The sequence below is a fragment of the Callithrix jacchus genome, chromosome 4, assembly GCF_049354715.1.
Source record: "Callithrix jacchus isolate 240 chromosome 4, calJac240_pri, whole genome shotgun sequence".
NCBI classification, from domain to species: domain Eukaryota; kingdom Metazoa; phylum Chordata; class Mammalia; order Primates; family Cebidae; genus Callithrix; species Callithrix jacchus.
In genome coordinates, this window is record NC_133505.1 from 122,304,883 (window position 1) to 122,326,752 (window position 21,870).

Sequence of the window (21,870 nt, forward strand, 5' to 3'; positions counted from 1 at the left end):
TAAAAAAAGCAATGACTTTGCTACAAAGGTTAATGCAAATTTAAGATGAGTAAAAACCCTCTTATCCTACCAGACCAAAAAAAAAATTTTCATAACGAAGTTCAGATATTATTCCTAGCCTCTAGTTCTGAAATAAAGTTTGTCCTATTTTGTAGTCCATTTAAAACTCTTGTCTGTATGCCAAAGGGTACTTCTTTTTCTTTATTAATTACTCAGAAGTCTAGGCCACAGCAATCCTACTGTTCTCTCATTTCTCAGATTTTGCCGGCTGTTAGATGTTTCTCACATTTCCATAGATAATAACTCATCAGCTTTGCAACCCGATTCTCAACATTAAGAGATTAAAACTAATGTATATGACTCTCAGATGACACATACTGAGGTACAGAAAAATTCCATCATTTCCTTCTGCAAAATGAAAAAGATTTTAATTCATTTTCTCAACAGCTGCATCTTTTTTTATGCATAGAAAAAAAAAACCATGCAATTACTCCAAGTACAATCAAGTCATTTAACATGGCTTTACCATCATTGTAGTTACAGGATATTTTAAAAGAGCAAAAAAAAAAAAAAAAATCTCAAAGCACAGGTCCTGCTGTGCAGCAATGCAATCAAATTCCTTCATAATAACAGCCTGATGGGATTCAGCAATCTGAGGAATAATGAATAACCACTCTAATCAGTAAACAGGAAAATGCTACAACAGTCACTGAGTAAAAACTGACTATCATCTGTTGATTCTCTTGATCGGCATTTTAAACAATAGAAACATAAGTATCTCTTAAAAAGAAAAATAACTTCGTTTAGTGTGCTTAATTTTACCAGGCAGTGAGAAAATTATATATCATCTTGACTGTCCTGCAGTGTTGCCCAGTCAATAAAATGCACAAATAATCTTTTATATAATACATGACAACTTTATCCCAACACTTCAATTTGTCAAGATAAACTGATTTTGCAGTTGGTTGATAATATTGTATGAATTATTTGAATTTGTTTTGCTACTTCATTATTTGATATTCTTCTCCAGTGTTCATCTTATAAAGTTATTTGCATCTGAATATGAAGATTCCGTTTCAAAATAGTCCTCAAGTTTCCAGTGCAGTGTCTCAAATGTAGGTCGTTCCTTAGGCTCTGCATTCCAACACTCCAACATGATGTTGTAAAACTTCTGTGGACAGTTGGATGGTTGCGGAAGTCTATAGTTTTGAGCCAGCACCTGAATTACCTGGGCACCTGTCATACCTAGAAAGTACAGAATGGAACCAACAAAAAACGAGTTAAAGATCAGAGTCTTAAACTTATAGCCATTTATATTCCAGATTACTAAGTAAGTCAATTTCCTTGGCAAAGCTTTGAGGTCCACCATCCCCTTCCCAGGTTAAACAGATTAAACTAAATCCTGCAGCAAGTGATGTCTATAAGACTGCAATTCAATAGCAAAGGAGAGGGAAGCAATAAACCACCTCATTAATGCAAATTATCATCATCAAATTTTATCTATGAAGCTCCCGCAGATACATGGTATGGTCAGCCTCAAGTCTGCCCTCTAAGTCTGGGCAAAGCAGTTAAAGTCACACCTAAGTAAGTGACCTGCAGCAGAAAGGCCCACTTCAGAATTAATTACTCACCACTATAAGGCATTTTGCCATAAGTAATGATTTCATAAAGAAGGATTCCAAATGACCACACATCGGACTTAATGCTGAATTTATTAGTACGAATGGCTTCGGGTGCAGTCCACTTCACCGGCAGCTTTATTTCGTGTTTAGATTCATAGATGTCTTCATTGTCTACCTGTTAATGCATTAAGGAATCAAGTCAAGGTAGGAGGGCGGGCAGGCGGGAAAAAAAAAAGAAAATAAATTTTTTTTAAAAAAGAAGCCAAGTTAAAGCAATTTTTTTTGTTACCCTTATTAATCTATAACCTGCCTCACATTAAAATTTAGAGAGAAACGATTCAAAAATCAGCTTAGATCAATTGACAATTACAGTAGCAAATTCTGAATCTGGCATACAAGACTGTTAAATATGTGGGAAGTCATTAGTAATATATTATTTGAGAGCCTACTGTGTGCCACGAATAGCACTGAACGAAATATTCTACTACATTTGGATAATTAATACATGATGATTCTTGCTTCACATCTGGTCTTGAGCAAAAAAAAAAAAAAGGAAGCAAAGTCTATTGTCACTGACTTTGATAATTACTATGTAACGACTTGCTAAAAATGAAAAGTAGGATCCATGTGATTAAAATTAATCTATCAACTCACTAGGGTACTAATTAATTTACAAAAAGAAAAAAATGATGAATTCATGAAGATTAAAAGGGAATCATTTATTTGTTGCTTCATGCCTTACACCCATATTTTTAGGGTATAATATGGAAATTTAAAACTAATTTAAGAGAAAAACACTTAATATAGTGTCTCCTATATAGTATCTTTCAGACTGAGATAAAAATGAAGGAAATTTAAAGCCAATGATTGCTGAAGAATTCTGACAGCATCCAAATTGGTCTGGCACACAGTGAGTAACAGTGGTTAGGGTAACACTGTACAAAGTGTATTGCTTTTGTGACGGAAATAGAGGCAAACAGAGGTGACTGGTACTAACTGAAAAAACAGATCATTAATTCAACTATAAACTTAATTACATACTTTCCAATCTGGTTGGTCATCGTTTTCTCTATTTTTTTATTCTTCTTGGCAAAGAAATAGGAATGTGTAGGTAGTTTGTCTTTAAGATCTTGGACTATGGAAGTGGTCTATGGACTACAGAACTTGGAGAAACATTGTTTTAAAGAATAGCAGTGTGTCTATTGGTCTACTAACTGTTAGCCTTTGGGCCTATTACAAAAAGTAAGTAAAACAAAACTAAATCCACCTTAAAAACTCTGGCAAGTCCAAAATCTGCTACTTTGTAGATATTATGTTCACCAACGAGGACATTTCTGGCAGCCAGATCTCTGTGAATGTAGTTCTGAGACTCCAGATAGGCCATTCCAGAGGCAACCTGTGCCGCTATATCTACCTGTTGAGTCAGATGGATTTTTGACCCAGCATCATCTGAGGAATAGGAGAAAAGTAAGATACTTTAGAGAACATTTGAACTATTAAAGTGAATTTTGAGAATTTAAAATCAATGAGCTTTCAGGGAGATTAAGTACAATGGCACTCATCTGTTGAGCAAATATATATATATATATATATATATATATATATATATATATATATATATTAACACAACTTAATTTGCTGTGAAAGGTACTATGGCAACAATTTTTTCAGAGTCCAAACATATTCCAAGGCCCTCCCTTCCCTGAATGAGTATTAAAAGTAACAAGTTATCATATGATCCAAACATGGCTACAATTATCTGAGAGTCTGGCTGTTTTGCCTTTTTGCTTTTTTAAAAAATTTATTTATCTTTTATTTTAAGTTCAGGGATACATTTCAAGGACTGTTATATAGGTAAACTAGTGTCATGGGGGTTTCTTGCACAGATTATTTCATCATCCAGGTATAATGTCTAGTACCCATTAGTTATTTTTCCTGATCCTCTCCCACCTCCCCACCTTCATCCTCTTTCTCATAAGACCAAGTATGTGCTGTTCCCCCTTATGTGGGTGAACATAGCTCCCACTTATAAGTGAGAACATAGGGGATTTTGTTTTCTGTTCCTGCATTAGTTTGCAAAGGATAATGACCTCCCCCTGCATCCATGTTGCTGCAAAGGACATGATCTCATTTTTTATGGCTGCATACTATTCCATGGTGTATACATACCACATCTTCTTTATCCAGTCTACCATAGATGGGCATTTAGGTTAATTCCATGTCTCTGCTATTGTCTTTACTGCAATTAACATAATGTGCATGTGTCTTTATGATAAAAAATTTATATTCCTTTGGGCATATATCCAGTAATGGGATGGCTGCGTCAAATAGTTCTGTTTTTAGATATTTAAGTAATCACTGCACTGTCTTCCACAATGGTTGAACTAATGTACACTCCTACCAAGAGTATATAATCATTCCTTTCTCTCCACAACCTTACCAGCGTCTGCTATTTTTCGACTTTCTAATAAAGGCCATTCTGGCTGGTGTGAGATAGTATCTGATTGAGGGTTTGATTTGCATTTGTCTAATGATCAGTGCTGTTGAGCTTTTTTTCACATGATTCCAACATCACGTCACTGACTTTTTCTTCATGGAAATTTTGTTTAACTCATACTGAATTTCTTTCAAGCATTGCATACTTTTTTTAGTCATTGACCCTATAAAACAATATTAACTTTTATGACTGAGCCAATTAAAATTTCTCATTCTTCCATCATATTGTTTTTAAAAACTAGCTCACTAACACAAATGAAAGGACTATCCACAGTCATAAAGTATGTATATTACATTTGTACCACCAAGCTTGATACATTATTTTATTTCTCTGCCTTGGTCTGTTATTCTTAGAATAAGTTGCTCATCTCTCCAAGAAAAAACATACCTTCAATAGGCAAAGTTTTTCCTACTACTCATTCTTTATAACTAAGTATAAGAAATTTATATAGTACAATCAGTTAGATTATTAGTAGAGAGATGTCAGTACTATTTTGTGGTGATGACTCATTTGTATTTGTATTTGAGCTATCTATTTTATATTTGTACATAAAAATAATACTGACTCCTTCTACTTTGAAATGGGGTAAGTCATTCCTGGGTAGGATTTAGCTGCCATGCTGTTGACAGATGTTTTTATATGCCTGGAGAATTAAGAGAATTTCACATCAACTTAAACTAATATTATTTTTACGTATCCCTGTCTGAATAAGCTGAATATTACATAAAGTCCATTAGACTCACGGTCAAAATCTTAGACACAAGCCCTGACTTGAAAGGCAGTGATATACAGCACAGAGGTCAGGAGACCTAGTTTGAAGTTAGAGGGCCAGACTTTAAATCAAGGCTATGCCTGATATTTCTTTGTGACCTTAGGCAAGCAGCTCAACATTCCTATGACTTAGTTTCCTCATCTGTACAGTGATAATAGTAACTACTTTATAGTATTTGTTGTTAAAATGAGAATTAAAATGCAATAAAACATGGAACTTTCTAAGCTAGAGATACATATGAATTACCTATGTGGAAATGACTGAAGGAAGATAATCTATGGGTCTGAAACTCAGGGGAGAATATGCAGCAAGAGATGTAGATTTAACAGTCATAAGTTATAACTGGGTGTTAAACAGTAAAAGTGGGTGAGATTGCTAGGAAGTGACAGAGAAACGCCAATGTTGAGGGTGGGCAGAGGAAGATAAACCTACAAGAAAATTGTGAAGAATCAGCCAGAAGAATAAGAGAAGAAAACTACTAGAGAAACTTGTAACAAATCAAAGGTTTTGATAAAGAGAAAATGTCATTATAGTCAAATTCTACAAGTAAGTACATGAAGAAAAGGACTAAGACATTTGTCAAATATAATAAGGGAGTCTCTGGTGATCTTGGAGATAGGAAGATGAATTTGACTGGAGATCAGGTATAAGGATTTGAGGGCTAAATGGAAGTCGAGGACATGGAGACAGAATGAGGAGGTGGCAAATTCCAAAACCCTAATCAAGAGGGAAGACGAGAGGGTTCTGGTAGAGGTAAACATAAACTAACAAGAAAGCAATTATCATAAAATTTGGGACTGTGAGGGTTTTTAATTGATAAACTATTTAGGGGGTTTCTGGGGTGCTGGCCATGTTTTAATGCTTGCTCTGGTCAGTGACTAAGTGGTTGCTTATTTGTCTGCTTTATAATTACATGTTAAACTAAAGTGTATGATTATGTGTTTTCTACATATATACTACTTTTTAATAAATAAATAAACAGGGTCAAAAGAATTTTTCAGAGGAAAGACTTAAGCAATGTGTATGTGTATATGTGTTTGTACATATATTTATTTTTTTAAGGCAAGTAGCATATCTCAGTAAGATGTGAGGTGAAACTAACTGCTTACCAATTCTTTTGTCCTTTCTTTTTTCCCTGGGCACACACATAAAACTACATTTCCCATCTTCCCTTATAGTTAAGTTGAGCCCTGTCATTAGTTCTGGGCAATGCACTGTGTGCAGAAATGATGTACATCACTTATAAGCCTGACTCTTAAAATCTTCCACATCTTTATGGCTAGAGGGATGCAATTCAAAATGGTAGAGTCACATGAGTCTAAATCCCTGTGTTATCCTTTAGGGAAAGCCACCTAGCAGAGCAGTCTGGCCCACATCAAACAAAAAAGTCTATTGTTATTAAGTCATAGAGAGTTTTGAATTCTATGTTATAGCAGCTGATATTATTCACTCTAAAACAAGATGTGAGCATGAAAATAAAATATAACTTAGTATGCAGCAAAATGGCAAAACATTGCTGCTATGATGACCAAAATAGCTAGGTCTTTTGACATCAAATTCACTCTATAAGAAAAGAACTGTATGGAAATTAAGACAAGCTGGTTACTAACAGTAAGTTATGTGGTATCTTCTAAATTGACTCCCAGTTATTTGTACCTCCTTATATTGAAACCCTTGTGATAGCCTCTTCAACTGAGTGTGGCCTGGACCTAGTCACTCATTCAACAACAGAATATGGCAGAAGTAGTGGGGTATCACTTCAAAGAGTATAATATAAGAGACTGACTTTGCCTTACACATAATCTCCACCTGTTGTTCTCTCACTTGCTCACTCTAATAAAGCAAGATGCTATGTTGCAAGCTGCCCAATGGAAAGGTCCCTGTAGCAAGGAACAAAGGGCATCTTGCAACCAACAACCAGAAAGGAACTGATTTCCTCAGTCCAACTGCCCATGAGGAAACGACTTCTGCCAAGAGTTACATCACTGAGTTTGGAACTGGATCCACCACCATTAGAGCCTTCTCATGATTGGGTACTTGCCAACCCCCTCCACTGCAGCCTTCTAAGAGGCCCTGAATTAGGAGACCCAGCTAAGCTACACTTGGATTCTAACCACAGAAGCTGTGAGATAATAAACATTTGCTGCTTTAAGCCACTAAGTTTTGTGGCAATGTTTTGTGCAGCAATAGACAACTAATACAGATTGATGTTACAGAGATAACATCAGTGCTGTGAATATAGTTAAAAGCATGAACTATGAAGCCAAACTTCCGCCTTGGATGAGTTACTTAATCTCTCTATACCTGTTTCTTCAACTGTGAATTAGGACTCTGTTTGTATATTATTGGTGTATACGGATGTTTGTGATTTTTGCACATTGATTTTGTATCCTGAGACTTTGCTAAAGTTGCTTATCAGCTTAAGAAGTTTTTGGGCTGAGATGACGGAGTTTTCTAAATATACATTCATGTCATCTACAAAGAGATAATTGACTTCCTCTCTTTCTATTTGAATACACTTTATTTGTTTCTCTTGCTTTAATGCCCCAACTAGAACTTCCAATTCTATGATGAATAGGAGTGGTGAGGGAGGGCATCCTTGTCTTGTGCCAGTTTTCAAAAGCTGGGAATGTTTCCAGCTTTTCCTATTCAGTACGATATTGGCTGTGGGCTTGTCATAAACAGCTCTTATTATCTTGAGATACGTTCCATCAATACTTACTTGATTGAGTGTTAAAGACCTCTTCAAGGAGAACTACAAACCACTGCTCAAGGAAATAAAAGAAGACACAAACAATTGTAAAAACATTCCATGCTCATGGATAGGAAGATTCAACATCATGAAAATGGCCATACTGCCCAAAGTAACTTACAGATTCAATGCTATCCCCATCAAGCTACCATTGACTTTCTACACAGAATTAGAAAAAAACTACTTTAAATTTCACATGGAACAAAAAAATAGCCCATATAGCCAAGATAATCTTAAGCAAAAAGAACGAAGCTGGAGGCAACACACTACCTGACTTCAAACTATACTACAGGCCACAGTAAACAAAACAGCATGGTACTGCTACCAAAATGAATATATAGACAAATGGAGCAGAGCAGAGGCCTCAAAAATAACACCACACATCTACAACCGTCTGATCTTTAAGAAACCTGGTAAACACAAGCAATGGGGAAAGGATTCCCTGTGTAACAAATGGTATTGGGAAAACTGGCTAGCCATATACAGAAAACTGAAACTGGACCCCTTTCTTACACCTTATATGAAAGTTAACCCAAGAGGGATTAAAGACTTAAAGGTAAGACCTAAAACCATAAAAACCCTAGAAGAAAACCTGTGCAGTACCATCAGGACATAGGCATGGGCAAAGATTTCATGACTAAAAAACACAAAAAACAATGGCAACAAATGCCAAAATTGACAAATGGGATCTAACTGCACTAAAGAGCTTCTACACAGCAAAAGAAACTATCATCAGTGAAAAGGCAACCTGGAGAATGTGAGAAAAATTTTATAATCTATCCACCTGAAAAAGGGTTAATATCCAGAATCTACAAGGAGCTTAAACAAATTTATACACATACACACAAAAAAAAAACTCATCAAAAAGTGGGTAAAAGATATGAACAGACACTTTTCAAAAGAAGACATTTATGTAGCCAACAAACATATGAAAAAAAGCTCATCATCACTGGTCATTAGAGAAATGCAAATCAAAATCACAGTGAGATACCACCTCATGCCATTTAGAAGGGCAATCATTAATAAGTCAGGAAACAACAGATGCTGAGAGGTTGTGGATAAATAAGAACGTTCTTACACTGTTGGGAGTGTAAATTAGTGCAATTGTTGTGGAAGCTTGGTGTGCTGATTCCTCAAGGATCTAGAACTAGAAATACCATTTGATCCAGCAATCCCACTACTGGATATATATCCAAAGGATTATAAATCATTCTACTATAAAGACACATACACATGTATATTTATTGCAGCACTATTCAGGATAGCAAAGATTTGGAACTAACCCAAATTCCCATCAATGTTAGTCTGGATAAAGAAAATGTGGCACATATACACGTTGGAATACTATGCAGCCATAAAAAAGGATCAGTTCATGTCCTTTGCATGGACATGGATGAAGCTAGAAACCATCATTCTCAGCAAACTAACACAGGAACAGAAAACCAAACACTGCATGTTCTTACTCATAAGTGGGAGTTGAACAATAAGAACACATGGGCACAGAGAGGGGAACATCACACACTGGGGCCTGTTGGGTGCTGGGAGACAAGAGGAGGGATAGCATTAGGAGAAATATCTAATCTAGATGATGGGTTGATGGGAGCAGCAAACCACCATGGCACATGTATACCTATGTAACAACCCTGCACATTCCTTACATGTATCCCAGAACTTAAAGTTTAATTTATTTAAAAATTGGAAAAAAAAGAAAACTGAATGAATTTAATATTTATAAAAGACTTAGAAATTGCCTGTCACAGAGTAAGTGCTAAAGTGTTTTTTAAAGAGAAAAAGTATATATATGATCCTCTCCTATCATGATCTCGTATAGTTCATTTTCAGTCAATCATCTAATTTAATACTCCAAACAACTATATGAAGTAAATATTGCAATTATTCTCCCCCATTTCATAGGAATTTCTATTACTCAAAGGGATAGGTGACAAGTTGCCTAATACATATTAGATGTTCTATAAGCATTTACTGGGGAAAAACAAGCCAAACTAAATGTTTTTAAGATGGAAATCTGTATCCTCTTTAAATTGTAATAAGATGTATCTGTCATTAATTACCATCAATACTAAAATTTTTTGACAGGTGTCTCTCATTTTGGAGAAACTTATTACAAAAATTATCCAGCCAAGCTTAGAGACTACAAAAATGGTTATAAAGAAAATATATATATGTTATTTCAACTATCACTTATGACATCTAATCCTATTACAGTGGACAGAAAAAGGTTTGCGTTGACAGACATAATACTGGAGAAAATTGCATAATACAGATTTCCTACTCTGAAGGGTGCAGTAGCCTCATACTGTCTAAGTAAACAGCATGGAAGGGGCTATCTGCAGTGGGCACTTCTTCATTACTCCTCCTGGCTGCTAAGCATTATCCTGGCAAATGAAAGCACTGATAAACTTGACCACAAGCACCTAACCTTGAAACTGGTAGGATTCCTACTTATCCCTGAGTATACCGCATTACCAAGCCACAAAAATCCTCAATGCTAAAGGAGTTGGCCATGTACCAAGTGGATCTTTTCAAGCTTATACCAAGAGTCTAAAAACAAGTTTGATTCCAAGTCCTAATCTTGTTAGGTTCAAGATGGTCCCAAGTTAATTTAATTATTCAGTACCTAATTAGTACACACTTTCTTGTGTGCCAGACAGTGTTCTAACTCTGAAACAAACAAACAAAAAATATCTGCCTGGGTGGAGTTATATTCAGAGGATATTAAAAATAAGCTAAGTTATACAGTATTATAAGATGCTTAACAGTCAAGAAGAGAACATTAAAAGCAGGGGGAAAAGAATATTTTAACGGCCAGTAGAAAGAGATTAAATTTTAAAATTCAGAGAGTGACTAGTGAAGCAATCACCAAGATGGAAACATCTAAGTAAAAATGTTCAGGAAATGTGAAATGAGCATGTGAATAAATGTCAGAACAACAACAACAAAAATTCAGGCAGAGGAAATAATGAGCTGGACAAAAGCATGTCCAGAGGGTTGGAAAAAATAGCTATGAGGGCTAGTGTAGCTGACACAGACTGAGCAAGAAGAAGGTTGTAGGAGAATAAAGAGCCAGGCCATGAAGGACTTCATAAGTTACACAGAAATAAGAACCAATGGGAGTCATTGCAGCTTTTGAGCTGGGGAAAAGACATGCTCTGATTTACATTTTAACTATAGCTCTCTAGCCGTTGTGTTGAGAAGAGACTGAAGGAGACAAGAACCAGAAGAGGAAGACTAGTCAGGAGCTACTGCAGAATTCAGGAAAGAGGAGATGGCAGCCTGGATCAGGGTAGGAGCATTGAGGAGATGTAAAATTCTCTATATATTTTGAAGGCCAGGCAATGGGATTTTGCTAGCAAGCTAGAGATGGAACATGAAAAGTAGAGATGACACCAAGGTATTAGGCCTGAGTATTGATATGGTCAAAGAAGGAAAGACTGCAAGAGCAGCATATTACTGGGGAGAATACAGGGAGGTCAGTTTGGGGCATGTCATCTTGAGACGTCTAATAGACATATATAATAGACATTAGAGCTGTTAAACAACAATTATTTTTTTCTCCTTTCAAGCACCTTAGAGAATTGTACTTCCCTACCCTCTTTGACTTGATTTGTCCAAAAGGAAAGGAAACAGAATTTCCTCTGTTACTTCTGGTCAGAAGCTTTGTTGTCAAATACCGGCAAAGAAAATAAACATAGGATACTTCTCTCCCTTTCTTCCCAAATGTATTCCATGTCCCCAAATTCTGTGCCATAGAAAATATTGGTCCAACTTCCGTGCCAAAGAAAATATTGGTCTGCGCAAGTACCCCAAAATCTAAAGTGCAATTTTAAAAATATATATTTATTTATATATTTTTTTAATTGCACTTTTTTAAATTGCACATATATATGTTTATATGCATATATATACAAATACATATATATATGTATTTTGTAGAGACAGGGTCTTGCTACATTACCCAGGCTGGTCTCAAACTCCTGGTCTCAAGCAATCCTGATCTCAAGCGGCCTCCCAAAGTGCTGGGTTACTGGCATGAGCCATCATAGCTGGCCTGTTCTTGGTTCTTTGTACCCTAATCCCCTACTTAATTTAAGGTAGATGCATCTGAGCAGCCAAGCCCAGGTCACAGGCATAGGCTTTAGCTGTAAGGGAGCTTGGGAAAGTGAGTAGATGGTCTGTCACCAATTACAGAATATTAATATTTTTCTGCTCTTTTGCTGTCCTGAGGAAACTTTTTGAAATAGGATCTAATGAAGGGAAAAGAGAAACATTGACAAAGTCTGATTAGGTACTATTAGATTTCAGTCAGGTAGGTTTTTGTAAGGCTATAAGAATTTAATCATATTTATACCAAACTTTAAAATAAAAATTGTTAACACATTTTGCAAAAAGAAAATATTGGTCCATAACTGATAATGTTCAATTAGTGTAGGAAATAAAGTATCATGCAAAACATCCATTCTTTAATTTCTCACATTACATTCAAGCACTCTATCCGTTGTGAATAATTTTCTCTTCCACTGTACAAAATACTTTCCTACCTTTGAGTATACAATATTTAACCTATTAAATAGTAGGTGAGCTATTCAATGTTAAGACATTCATTCTCACAGACACACACATAGTAAATATCCTTTGGGTTTCAGAAGGCTTGCTAAATTGACATTTATAGGACGAGCTGAACTAAATTCCTCTTTTTTCCTTTCCTTTTATTAAGTCCTTAGCTTACTTTGGAGATATTCTTGCAGACTTCCATGTCTCATCAACTCTGTGATAATATAAATTGGATCTTCTAAAGTGCAAACAGCGTAAAGCTGGATAAGCTTTGGATGTCTTAGGTTCTTCATTATCTGTGCCTCCCTCAGGAAGTCATTTGGATCCATTGAACCTGAAACAAGAAGAGGGGGAAATCACTTTATGTTACTGAGGCATTCCTATCCTCACAGCAGCCTGGTGGGAATCATCAAGATTGCCTCGTGCATCTCAGTAGAGTAAGAGCAGCAGTATCACAAATCTTCAGAGTTATCAAGAAGAGAATCAGTTCAGCCAGTGCAACCTAATAACTGGATGTGTTGGTGCATCAGGAGAATACGGTTTATATGTTATGACCTGTAGGTGAAGAGAGGTTGATTCAGGTCTATATGAAAAATGAAGGAAAAAGGAGAGACTGACAATCTAATTGATAAAACAAGCCATCTTAACACAAAAGGAAAACATTCTATTAACACGAGCACTGGAGGGCACTGAATGTTTAAGTACTGCAGCCAGAGCTTTTTGTATCCAGAAAAGACTGATAGCTGCCCTGTCCTTAGTGCCCACTGTGGGAACAGCCGGGAAAAAAAAAATCCTAAAACAGTGAGATTCTGCCATGTTTTTTCTTTAATTCTGTAAGAACATGGTGTGTAGGCCAAGTGGAAAACATCCAAGACCATCCCCAAAAGTTAATGGAGTTTTTTTCACCTGTTTTACATGTTCAACTTGAAACTGATATTTAATATTTTCTCCTGTACTATCTGCTTCCACAATGAGAGCCTTAATCGTGTGGCCAAATGGAGGAGAGACAGTATTAAGCCCTATTTAGAAGAATCTTCTACAATTAAATTGTATTTTAATGGCTCCACTCTGACTCACCATGCAAGGTGTCAAGTAGTTACCATCAAATAAAATCCAAGAGGAGGAAAGTTGTGTGGAGTTTACATTTCATCAGTAACTTTAAAATCTTTTCTTTTAGAATATGATGTTTCAGAGCATTGCTGTAATTAAAGGATTACTGTTATTTCATATCTTAGTATTCACTATGAATAACGAACATTTGGTTTCCACTGATGCTCAGAGAGACTACTATTTCCTCATCCTCTCCATATTGAAGACTTTACAACTGATATATAAACCCAGCCATGGATAATCTTCGACATTCTAAGTTAACACTGTGACTTGTTTATTAATGTGAAGTTAAGATGAGTTAGTTACATGTGACCTGCACATCATTTCACATAACACATTTAAGCAGTCTACCTTTTGAGAAGCCAGAAGTTCAGAACTGGACTGATCAGACTGCACTGTTAGACAAATCTCAGCTCTGCCACTAGCTTCCTGTGTGATCTTGAGCAAGTTGTATCAAATCACTCTAAACTTCAGTTTCTTCATCTATAAAATGTGACTAATATTTTTACTGACACCATAAGATCATTACCAAGATAATGTCAATGCCTCGCATGTATATATGCAGTGACTTTTGACCATTACTTATATTATCATTGGTATGCATAGTCTTGAAAAAAACAAACAGACCAGCTGTAAGTATATTTCATAGGCTAAGGACGAAAAGGGACAAGGACTTAAAGAGAGATAATTGGAGAAAATGGCCAATTTCTCTTTTCAGTTTCATGTTTCTAAGCTCCATCAATTTCATCTCTGCCACTGGTTTGCTCCACACAACCAAATAGGATTAAAATTTGGAATCATAGTTGCAAAACGGAGCTGGGAATATGGGACACCTAAACCACAATAAGGGACTTTGCTCTTGATTGTTACACCTAATTTGGTCTATGATCAAATATCAATATGGTGGGGACCCCATCACTACCAATCAAAAAAAAAGAAGCTTCCAGTGATAGCAGCAATAATGATCACCATACAAAAACATTAAGCTGGGTGCGGTGGCTCGTGCCTGTGATCCCAGCACTTTGGGAGGTCAAGGCAGGGGGAATCACCTAAGGTCAGGGTTTAGAGACCAGCCTGGCCAACATAGTGAAACCTCGTCTCTACTAAAAATACAAAAATTTGCCGGGCATGGTAGTGGATGCCTGAAATCCCAGCTATTTGGGAGGCTGAGGCAAAAGAATCACTTGAACCCGGGAGGTGAAGGTTGCAGTGAGCCGAGATTGTGCCATTGCACTTCAGCCTGAGAAAGAGCAAGTCTCCATCTCAAAAAAAAAAAAAGAAAGAAAGAAAAAGAAAATTATACATAAAATATATTTTAATGTTAATAAAATTTCTATGTGTGTAGCCATCAGACTCATGAAATGCAGGACAGTCAAACTCATTCCCAAATCAGACTATACACAAGAACTGAAATCACAGTAGGTCAGAAGCCTCTGCAGGTGAAGTTTGCTTCAGAGCACTCCTTCATGGCCATACTGGTTATGGCTGACCAGCTGCAGAGTAAAGGAAACCCAACCTCAACTCAGCTAGTAATGCAACATTAAATATTAATTTTTGCCTGTGAAAGCTACTGTGGGAGTTCATTTCAAGCTCATCTTTATTGCATAGTAGCCTGCTCAGCAATAAATAGCTGGTAAGATTGATTAATGGCCTCAGTGAAGTGAAGACATTTAACCAATCACTAAACTGTTTGTGGCTATTATACTGTAAATCAATAATAATTATTCCTGTTGGAGAGAAAACTATCATGGGTTTGTTAAATATGAGGACTCTGACTTTTTTTGTTGTCTTTTGACTTCCCAAAGGGCTTCCTTAGAGAACAGTGTTAAGGAGGCTAGCTAGCTGCCTCTTCTTAGAAAAGAATTATTAGATTGGATAACAAAGTTTAGCCACAATTATTAACAAGATTGGGATTTAAAAGTATATACACACAGTGATTGTGAAAATCTAAGGTGCTAGAATAGAATGTCCTCACCTGGAATACTAATATAGCATCAGGCCGCTTAAAAGTACCTCTCTCTTGTTTCAACTGGCAGATGAAAATGCTGAAACTGAACTCCTGCACTAGCAAATTTGTACTTCAGTGGACACATCTGTCAGCAGCCCCGTGGAGACTAACATTTATTAAGAACTTGCTGCATATACTTTATGTACATTGACTCCATTTGTCCTCATAAAACCCTAGAAAGTAGGAATTATTATAATTACCACTTCCAGATGAGAAGATTCAAAAAGGTTAAGAAATTGTCCAAAGTCACAGGGGGCAGAGCCAGGTTGAAACACGGGTTTATCTTGTATCAAGTTTGACACCATTAACTTGTTAAACCAGAGGAGCCCAACGTTTTCAGTTCACGGAACCCTTACTGTCTCCATCACTTTTTTCATGTTGTCTCCGAGTGAAAATAAAAACCTAACAGTTCTTTTGATTACTGGGTTAAATTCAAACAAGTCAAGAAGTATTTATCCTAACAATTTAATGGCCATTTGAAAAAGTAACTCAGGTAAATTGAAAGGAAAAGATAATTTTTCATTTAATTCTTAACCACAAGTGCTTCTAAAATGATATATGCACCCCTGGGGCACTGCACAACTTCTCCAATCTTAGAATCATGTTCTGGTCCCTATTGATTTTTGAGTGGATTTTGCATTTGACCATAGCAACTATCAAAAACCCAGCTTCACAAAGATATGATCAACCAAAGGAATGTTGATCTAAGGTTGAAACCATGAACTAGTTCAAGGTAGCAGCTTGTACAGTATTCAGAATGTTGACTTCAAAACTCTTAAATATTCCACAGCACTCCTGTGAATTCACCATGGTGCCCCCACTAGCCTTGGCACACAGTATGGGAACCATCATGTTACTCTATGCTGTTGGCCAACAAATCCCAAGTACTCAAGTTCTGCCACCAGGAGGTTTTCCAAACCTCTAAGAATTCTGGGTCAGATAAATAATGCAGGTGCCCCAGAAAACTACAATCTAACCTACGTTTATTATTTTTACCTCTGTTATTAAAGGTGCGTATAAGGCTACTACGGTAATGTTGCACTTTTATAGACTGTCACTTCCATGGGGTGTGATAACAATAATAATAGATGTGGGTACAAATCCCAGCTATGCCATTTGCTGACTTTTTCATCATAATAATACTAGTTCTTATCAGTCACTTACTGTGAACCAGATACTATACAAAGCATTTCCACTAATCACTTAATTTGTCTTCTTGGTTGGCCTTATTATTATCTCTATTTTACAAAGGACAAAACTGAAGCATAGAGTTCAAACATTTGCTAAAGATCCAATGACTAGAAAGTATTTGGAAAGTTACTTAATCTCTCTTTAAAATAGAGGGATAAAGCCTGGCTGAATAAATACTGATTTCAGTATACTTTTACTTGCCATCACAGGAAAAAGGAAGATGGAAGGGAAAAAAAGTTCCTACATTTTCAAATACAAGGTTCTTTAGATGGACCATTTTGCCTTTTAACCGTACAAAATTTATACTTTTAAAAATAGTTGTTCCCTGAAGAGTATCAAGATTCCTTCTGATTTTTTTTTTTTTTTTTTTTTTTTTTTTGAGACGGAGTTTCACTCTTGTTACCCAGACTGGAGTGCAATGGCGTGATCTCGGCTCACCGCAACCTCCGCTTCCTGGGTTCAGGCAATTCTCCTGCCTCAGCCTCCGGAGTAGCTGGGATTACAGGCACGCACCACCGTGCCCAGCTAATTTTTTTGTATTTTTAGTAGAGACGGGGTTTCACTATGTTGACCAGGATGGTCTCGATCGCTTGACCTCTTGATCCACCCGCCTCGGCCTCCCAAAGTGCTGGGATTACAGGCGTGAGCCACCGCGCCCGGCCTCCTTCTGATGTTTTAAAAATATTTTCAGTTAAGTCAGTATTTGTTAACTAAGACTAGGAACAAAATGGGAAGAAGGACGTTAGAAGACTGAATTCTAACCCCAGAGAAGAGATGAGTTGTCAGGCTCTTCAGTCAGCAATATTTTAAGACTCAACTGATGTTGAGGAAGTGTGCTCTTGTTTTTATATTTTAAAGCCTTAGCCATAGGTTGGAGTCACCCGGGTTAGAGAGAATGAGCACAACACCTGCTTGCTGCTAGTATTAGCCACCCCATGACCTCTTAGGTATTTACAGTGTTAAACTGAGCTCATAAAAATCAGCATATGCCATTTAACCTTTATTATTCTCGCACCTGGTTTTAATGTTTTCACTGCTACTGGAGTGGTATTGTTCCACAGACCTTCCCATACTTCGCCAAACTGACCAGATCCCAATCGCTTCAGAAGCTGTATGGAGTTGCGGTCTATCTCCCACTGGTCCACAGTTTTGTATGACAAATCAAACGGAGCTGGGACCTGGATCTGTTTCATAGAATAATAAGAGCAATTATTAATTTTAAAAAATGTAGATTTAATATTATTTTGTTGAACATAATGATCTAGGTACTTTTAAAGAAAACATTTTTTTAAAAACAGAACATTGTAAACAGTCTTCTGATTACTTCAAAACCAAAAAACAATGGTGGGAGAATCTACATTGTTAACTCTTCGGATTGATCTTCCACATCTTGGGAAGTCAGGCACCTCGTTGTCCATCTGTGTGATCCCATACCTAACGCCATCCTCACTCAAGTCTGGAATGACTTCTCTCTACCCCTGTGCTTAGCTAAATCCTCTCAGTTCCAAGGCCCAGTTGAAGTTCCATCTCACCCACAAATCCTTCCCAAACTCTTTGGCTATAGTATATATTATATGCATCATCTATTTTTACATAATTAAATGTTTATATATTTCAAACTCATTTTATCATTGCTTTATTTGTTCATTAATTTATTTACTCATTCATTTAGTAAGTAAAATTGTTTTAAGCATTGACTAGGTACTTTTCTATACACAAAACAAGACCCCTGCCCTTCTAGAACTCATAGTCTAGTTTACCACCTGCCCTATGGTCTCTGTTGCAGCTTCTAAACTCTGCTGTCATGGCACAAAAGAATCCAAAGAAAACTCATCTATGAATGAGCATCTGTGCAAATAAAACTTATTTCTAAAAACAAGCATAGGTCAGTGTGGGCTCATGAGCCATGGTTTGCCTATACCTGCCTCAGGTAATAAAATTGTCATTTTTTTAGCCACCCCATGAAGAGAAGCAGCCCAGTGGGGTTGCTTCCTTTTTTACTCCAGATATCTGACAAATATTCAGATATCTGGAGGAAAAAAGTTAACTTCAATAAACAAACACAGCTTGAAAGCATTTTCACCTTTAAGCATGGTTTCCCCAGCTTGACACACAGGCCGTCACTTGTCTTGGTGTAGTGGCTCACAAACTCGTTCAGTGTTGAAAAGGTTCTTCTCCGGGTGAGAAAAAAGCCCCCTTCATCCAGTCTTCTGATTCTGTAGTGTTTTACAACTCCTCCATCTAAAACTGAGACCCAAAATAATTCCTATTAATAAACTTCTTGCTAAAGACAAGCAGATTTATTTACTTTGTGGTGACATTTTCAATGCATAAAATGAAATCTATATAAAATTCTATGTATTTCTCAACTTCGTCTCAGAAGACTTAAGAAAGTTTACCAACAATACAGAACAAAAGAGAGGGTGTGAGAATTGGGAAATAATACCAAAGAAAATGTAAAAATAAAGGGGTGAGGCTAGCACTAAAAGAATTCATGCTTCTAAGTCTAGTATATGTGATTAAAACAAGCCATAAAATTGACTCTATCACTCTAACAATGCAAAGAAGAAAATCTTACCATTTTGGGGATTCACAGTGTCCATAAGATAAAATCATGAAAGGTTTTTAGAAACAGTTCAATTCTTCCTGGTGCAGAAACCAGGGAGAAATTTCTCCCATGAAATCCTATAATGTGGTGACGGAAATAAACAGTATGCTCAATACCACCTTAGAATAATGCATGGAATTCCACGGGACTGTTCATTATATTGTACCTCAATGCAGGTTGGTAACCGAATGTCCTAACACAGTTCAACAGCAGCAATTCCACAGAGACTAAACTGATTCAGTCCACATATGCAATGTCGCAGCAGTATTGCTCACTCCAAGAGTAAGTCCTGTAGTATCTACAGGAATAACTAGACGGCATCATTTTTACCTAGTTTGGCCTGCAGTGGATATTTTGTTACTCTTGCCACCCACCTCCCTTTGGCCCTTCTTCTGTTAACAGCACCCCCAATTTTCCTCAGGAATTTTTGCTTCTCTAAAAGCATGTGGTCCAGAAGGACCTGGTAGCCACCTGGAGCTGAAGAAGACAGAATCAGTGCAATAAGAGCCAAGAACCCCCAATTCCAGGACTTGAGTTAGGAAGTTCCAGGAAGACAGGAAGAGTTTTGTTACTGTGGCTGTTGTTTTGGTTTTGGTTTACTGATGGGATTTTGGAGCTATTGGCAGAATCCTGGCCTCTAGGCAGGAAGCAAGCTTCCTGAGAAAAGAAGCAGCCCAGTGGGAAGCAGTCTTGATTTGGAAAGTGAAGCCTAATCCCCAGAGCCAGCCAAGCCTGGCTTTTCAGCTACAAGAATCAATTAATTACCTTTTTGGTTAAACTATTTTGAATAGGGATTTCTGCACTTACATTCAAAATATTGATTAATGCATTTTATACTTATGCTTTCACTTAACAAAGTTATTGATAAGCATTGGGCAGCATTTACCACTATAATGCTATTCTGCATTCCTTGCTAAATATATAATTTTATGCTTCAGTGATTAGTCAGGCTGGTGCAATGCTCTTATGAAAGGGAAGAAGACATCCCAATCCCCATATGGAGGTTTACTGAGGGCACACCAATAGCTAGGACAATTTTTTTTTTTTTTTCAAAAAAAGGAATTGGCATGCACCAGAAGAGTTAAAATGAAAAAAGGCAGTATTAACAAAGAAGTGGAGTGACTTCCCACACATAGTTGATGGAAGAGTAATTTTTACCACCACTTTGGAAAACTGTTTTTCCTTATCTACTAGAGTTGAACATAGTCATACATGTAATACAGTAATTCTACTCCTAAGCATAAAATCAATATATTCACCAAAATATGTGTTTAAGAATGTTTTTAGTTGCCTGATTTTAAGGGTCTAAACCTGGAAGCAATCCAAATGTTCATCAACCAATAAATAGAAGTATCCAAATATCTATCAAATAATAAACAACAGAATGAACTAAAAAATTGTCATCTAGTGGAATGCATATTTGTAAATAAACAAAAACTGCAGCTACACACAACGGTGTGAATGAATCTCGCAAACTCAAATATATAGTCTCATTATTAAAAAACACGGTTGGGTGTGGTGGCTCATGCTTTTACTCACAGCATTTTGGGAGGTTGAGATGGGAAAATTACTTGAGGCCAGGAGTTTGAGGCCAGTCTAGGCAACAGCAGCAGACCCTGTCTCAACAAAAAAAATAACAATAATAATAATAATTTTAAAAAATTAGCCAGGGTTGGTGGCACATGCCTGTAGTGACAGCTACTTGGAAGGCTGAGGCAAGAGGATCACTTCAGCCCAGAAAGTCAAGGCTGCAGTAAGTTATGATTGATTGTGCCACTGCACTCCAGTCCAGCCTGGGCAACAGGATGAGACACTGTCTTAAAAAACAAACAAACAAACAAAAATCTTAAAAACAAGCAAAACTATTGATATGAGGAGTCAGTGACTGGGTTGTTAGCCTTATTCTGCTTCTTAACTTGGTGCTGGTTACCTGAGTTTATAAACTTTGTATTCACCAAACTAAACTCTTATGAATTGTATACTTTTATTGTATGTATCACACTGCAATTTAAAAGAATACTTTTAAAAAAATGATTATTTGCTTCTGTTTATGAACAAATGGGACATCGAGTCTCGAAACTGCTACATTAAGGTCAATGCTGTATTATTTCAGTATAGAACATTATTTTTTTTTTTTGTAGGAAGGGAGGAAGGGAGGAAGGCAGGAAGGGAGGAAGGGAGGAAGGGAGGGAGGAAGGAAGGGAGGGAGGCTGGGAGGGAGGGAGGGAGAGAAGGGAAGGAAAGAAATCAGACAATGAGAGAGACATTGCCGACCTGGATCTAGAGGTCTACAAGTCGATTTCTTTTCTTCTTTTTTTGAGAGAAGGAAAGAAAAAAAAGGCGTGAAGGAGAGGAAGAAAGAGGAAGAAAAAGAGGGAGAACGGAAATGTTGCTTTATTCTAAAAAAAATAGGTATTAATAATGGCCAATGAATATTTCATTTAAACCTATGAGTAGGTGTGATGTGGTATTGACAAGAATGGATATTTTGTGTATTTAAAGTGGAGAGCTCTATAAACATTTATTAAGTTTACTTGTCCCGGATCTGAGTTCAAGTCCTTGATATCCCTATTAATTTTCTGTCTCATTGAGTCTAAGTCTCTATGTATCTGGGTGTTAGGATCGTTTGCTCTTGTTGTTGCATTGATCCTTTTACCACTATATCTTTGTTGCTTTAAAATCTATTTTATCAGATACGATAATTGCAACTCCTGCTTTTTATTTATTTATTTTTGCTC

The 21,870-nt window shown here is 36.7% G+C and overlaps 1 protein-coding gene across 1 annotated transcript in view; it reads right to left on the bottom strand.

Annotated features, from left to right (window-relative positions):
* Window positions 1-401: 401 nt before the first annotated feature.
* The window catches only part of FRK (fyn related Src family tyrosine kinase), a 111,401-nt gene continuing 89,932 nt past the window's right edge, over window positions 402-21,870 (bottom strand). The window contains exons 3-8 of the mRNA XM_002747050.6: window positions 18,608-18,771; window positions 17,540-17,708; window positions 12,391-12,549; window positions 2,890-3,071; window positions 1,632-1,797; window positions 402-1,245 (exon numbers count right to left, since the gene is read on the bottom strand). Coding sequence (XP_002747096.1) covers window positions 1,034-1,245; window positions 1,632-1,797; window positions 2,890-3,071; window positions 12,391-12,549; window positions 17,540-17,708; window positions 18,608-18,771 — 1,052 coding nt within the window. The 3' untranslated portion in view covers window positions 402-1,033. The remainder of the gene's footprint in view (window positions 1,246-1,631; window positions 1,798-2,889; window positions 3,072-12,390; window positions 12,550-17,539; window positions 17,709-18,607; window positions 18,772-21,870) is intronic.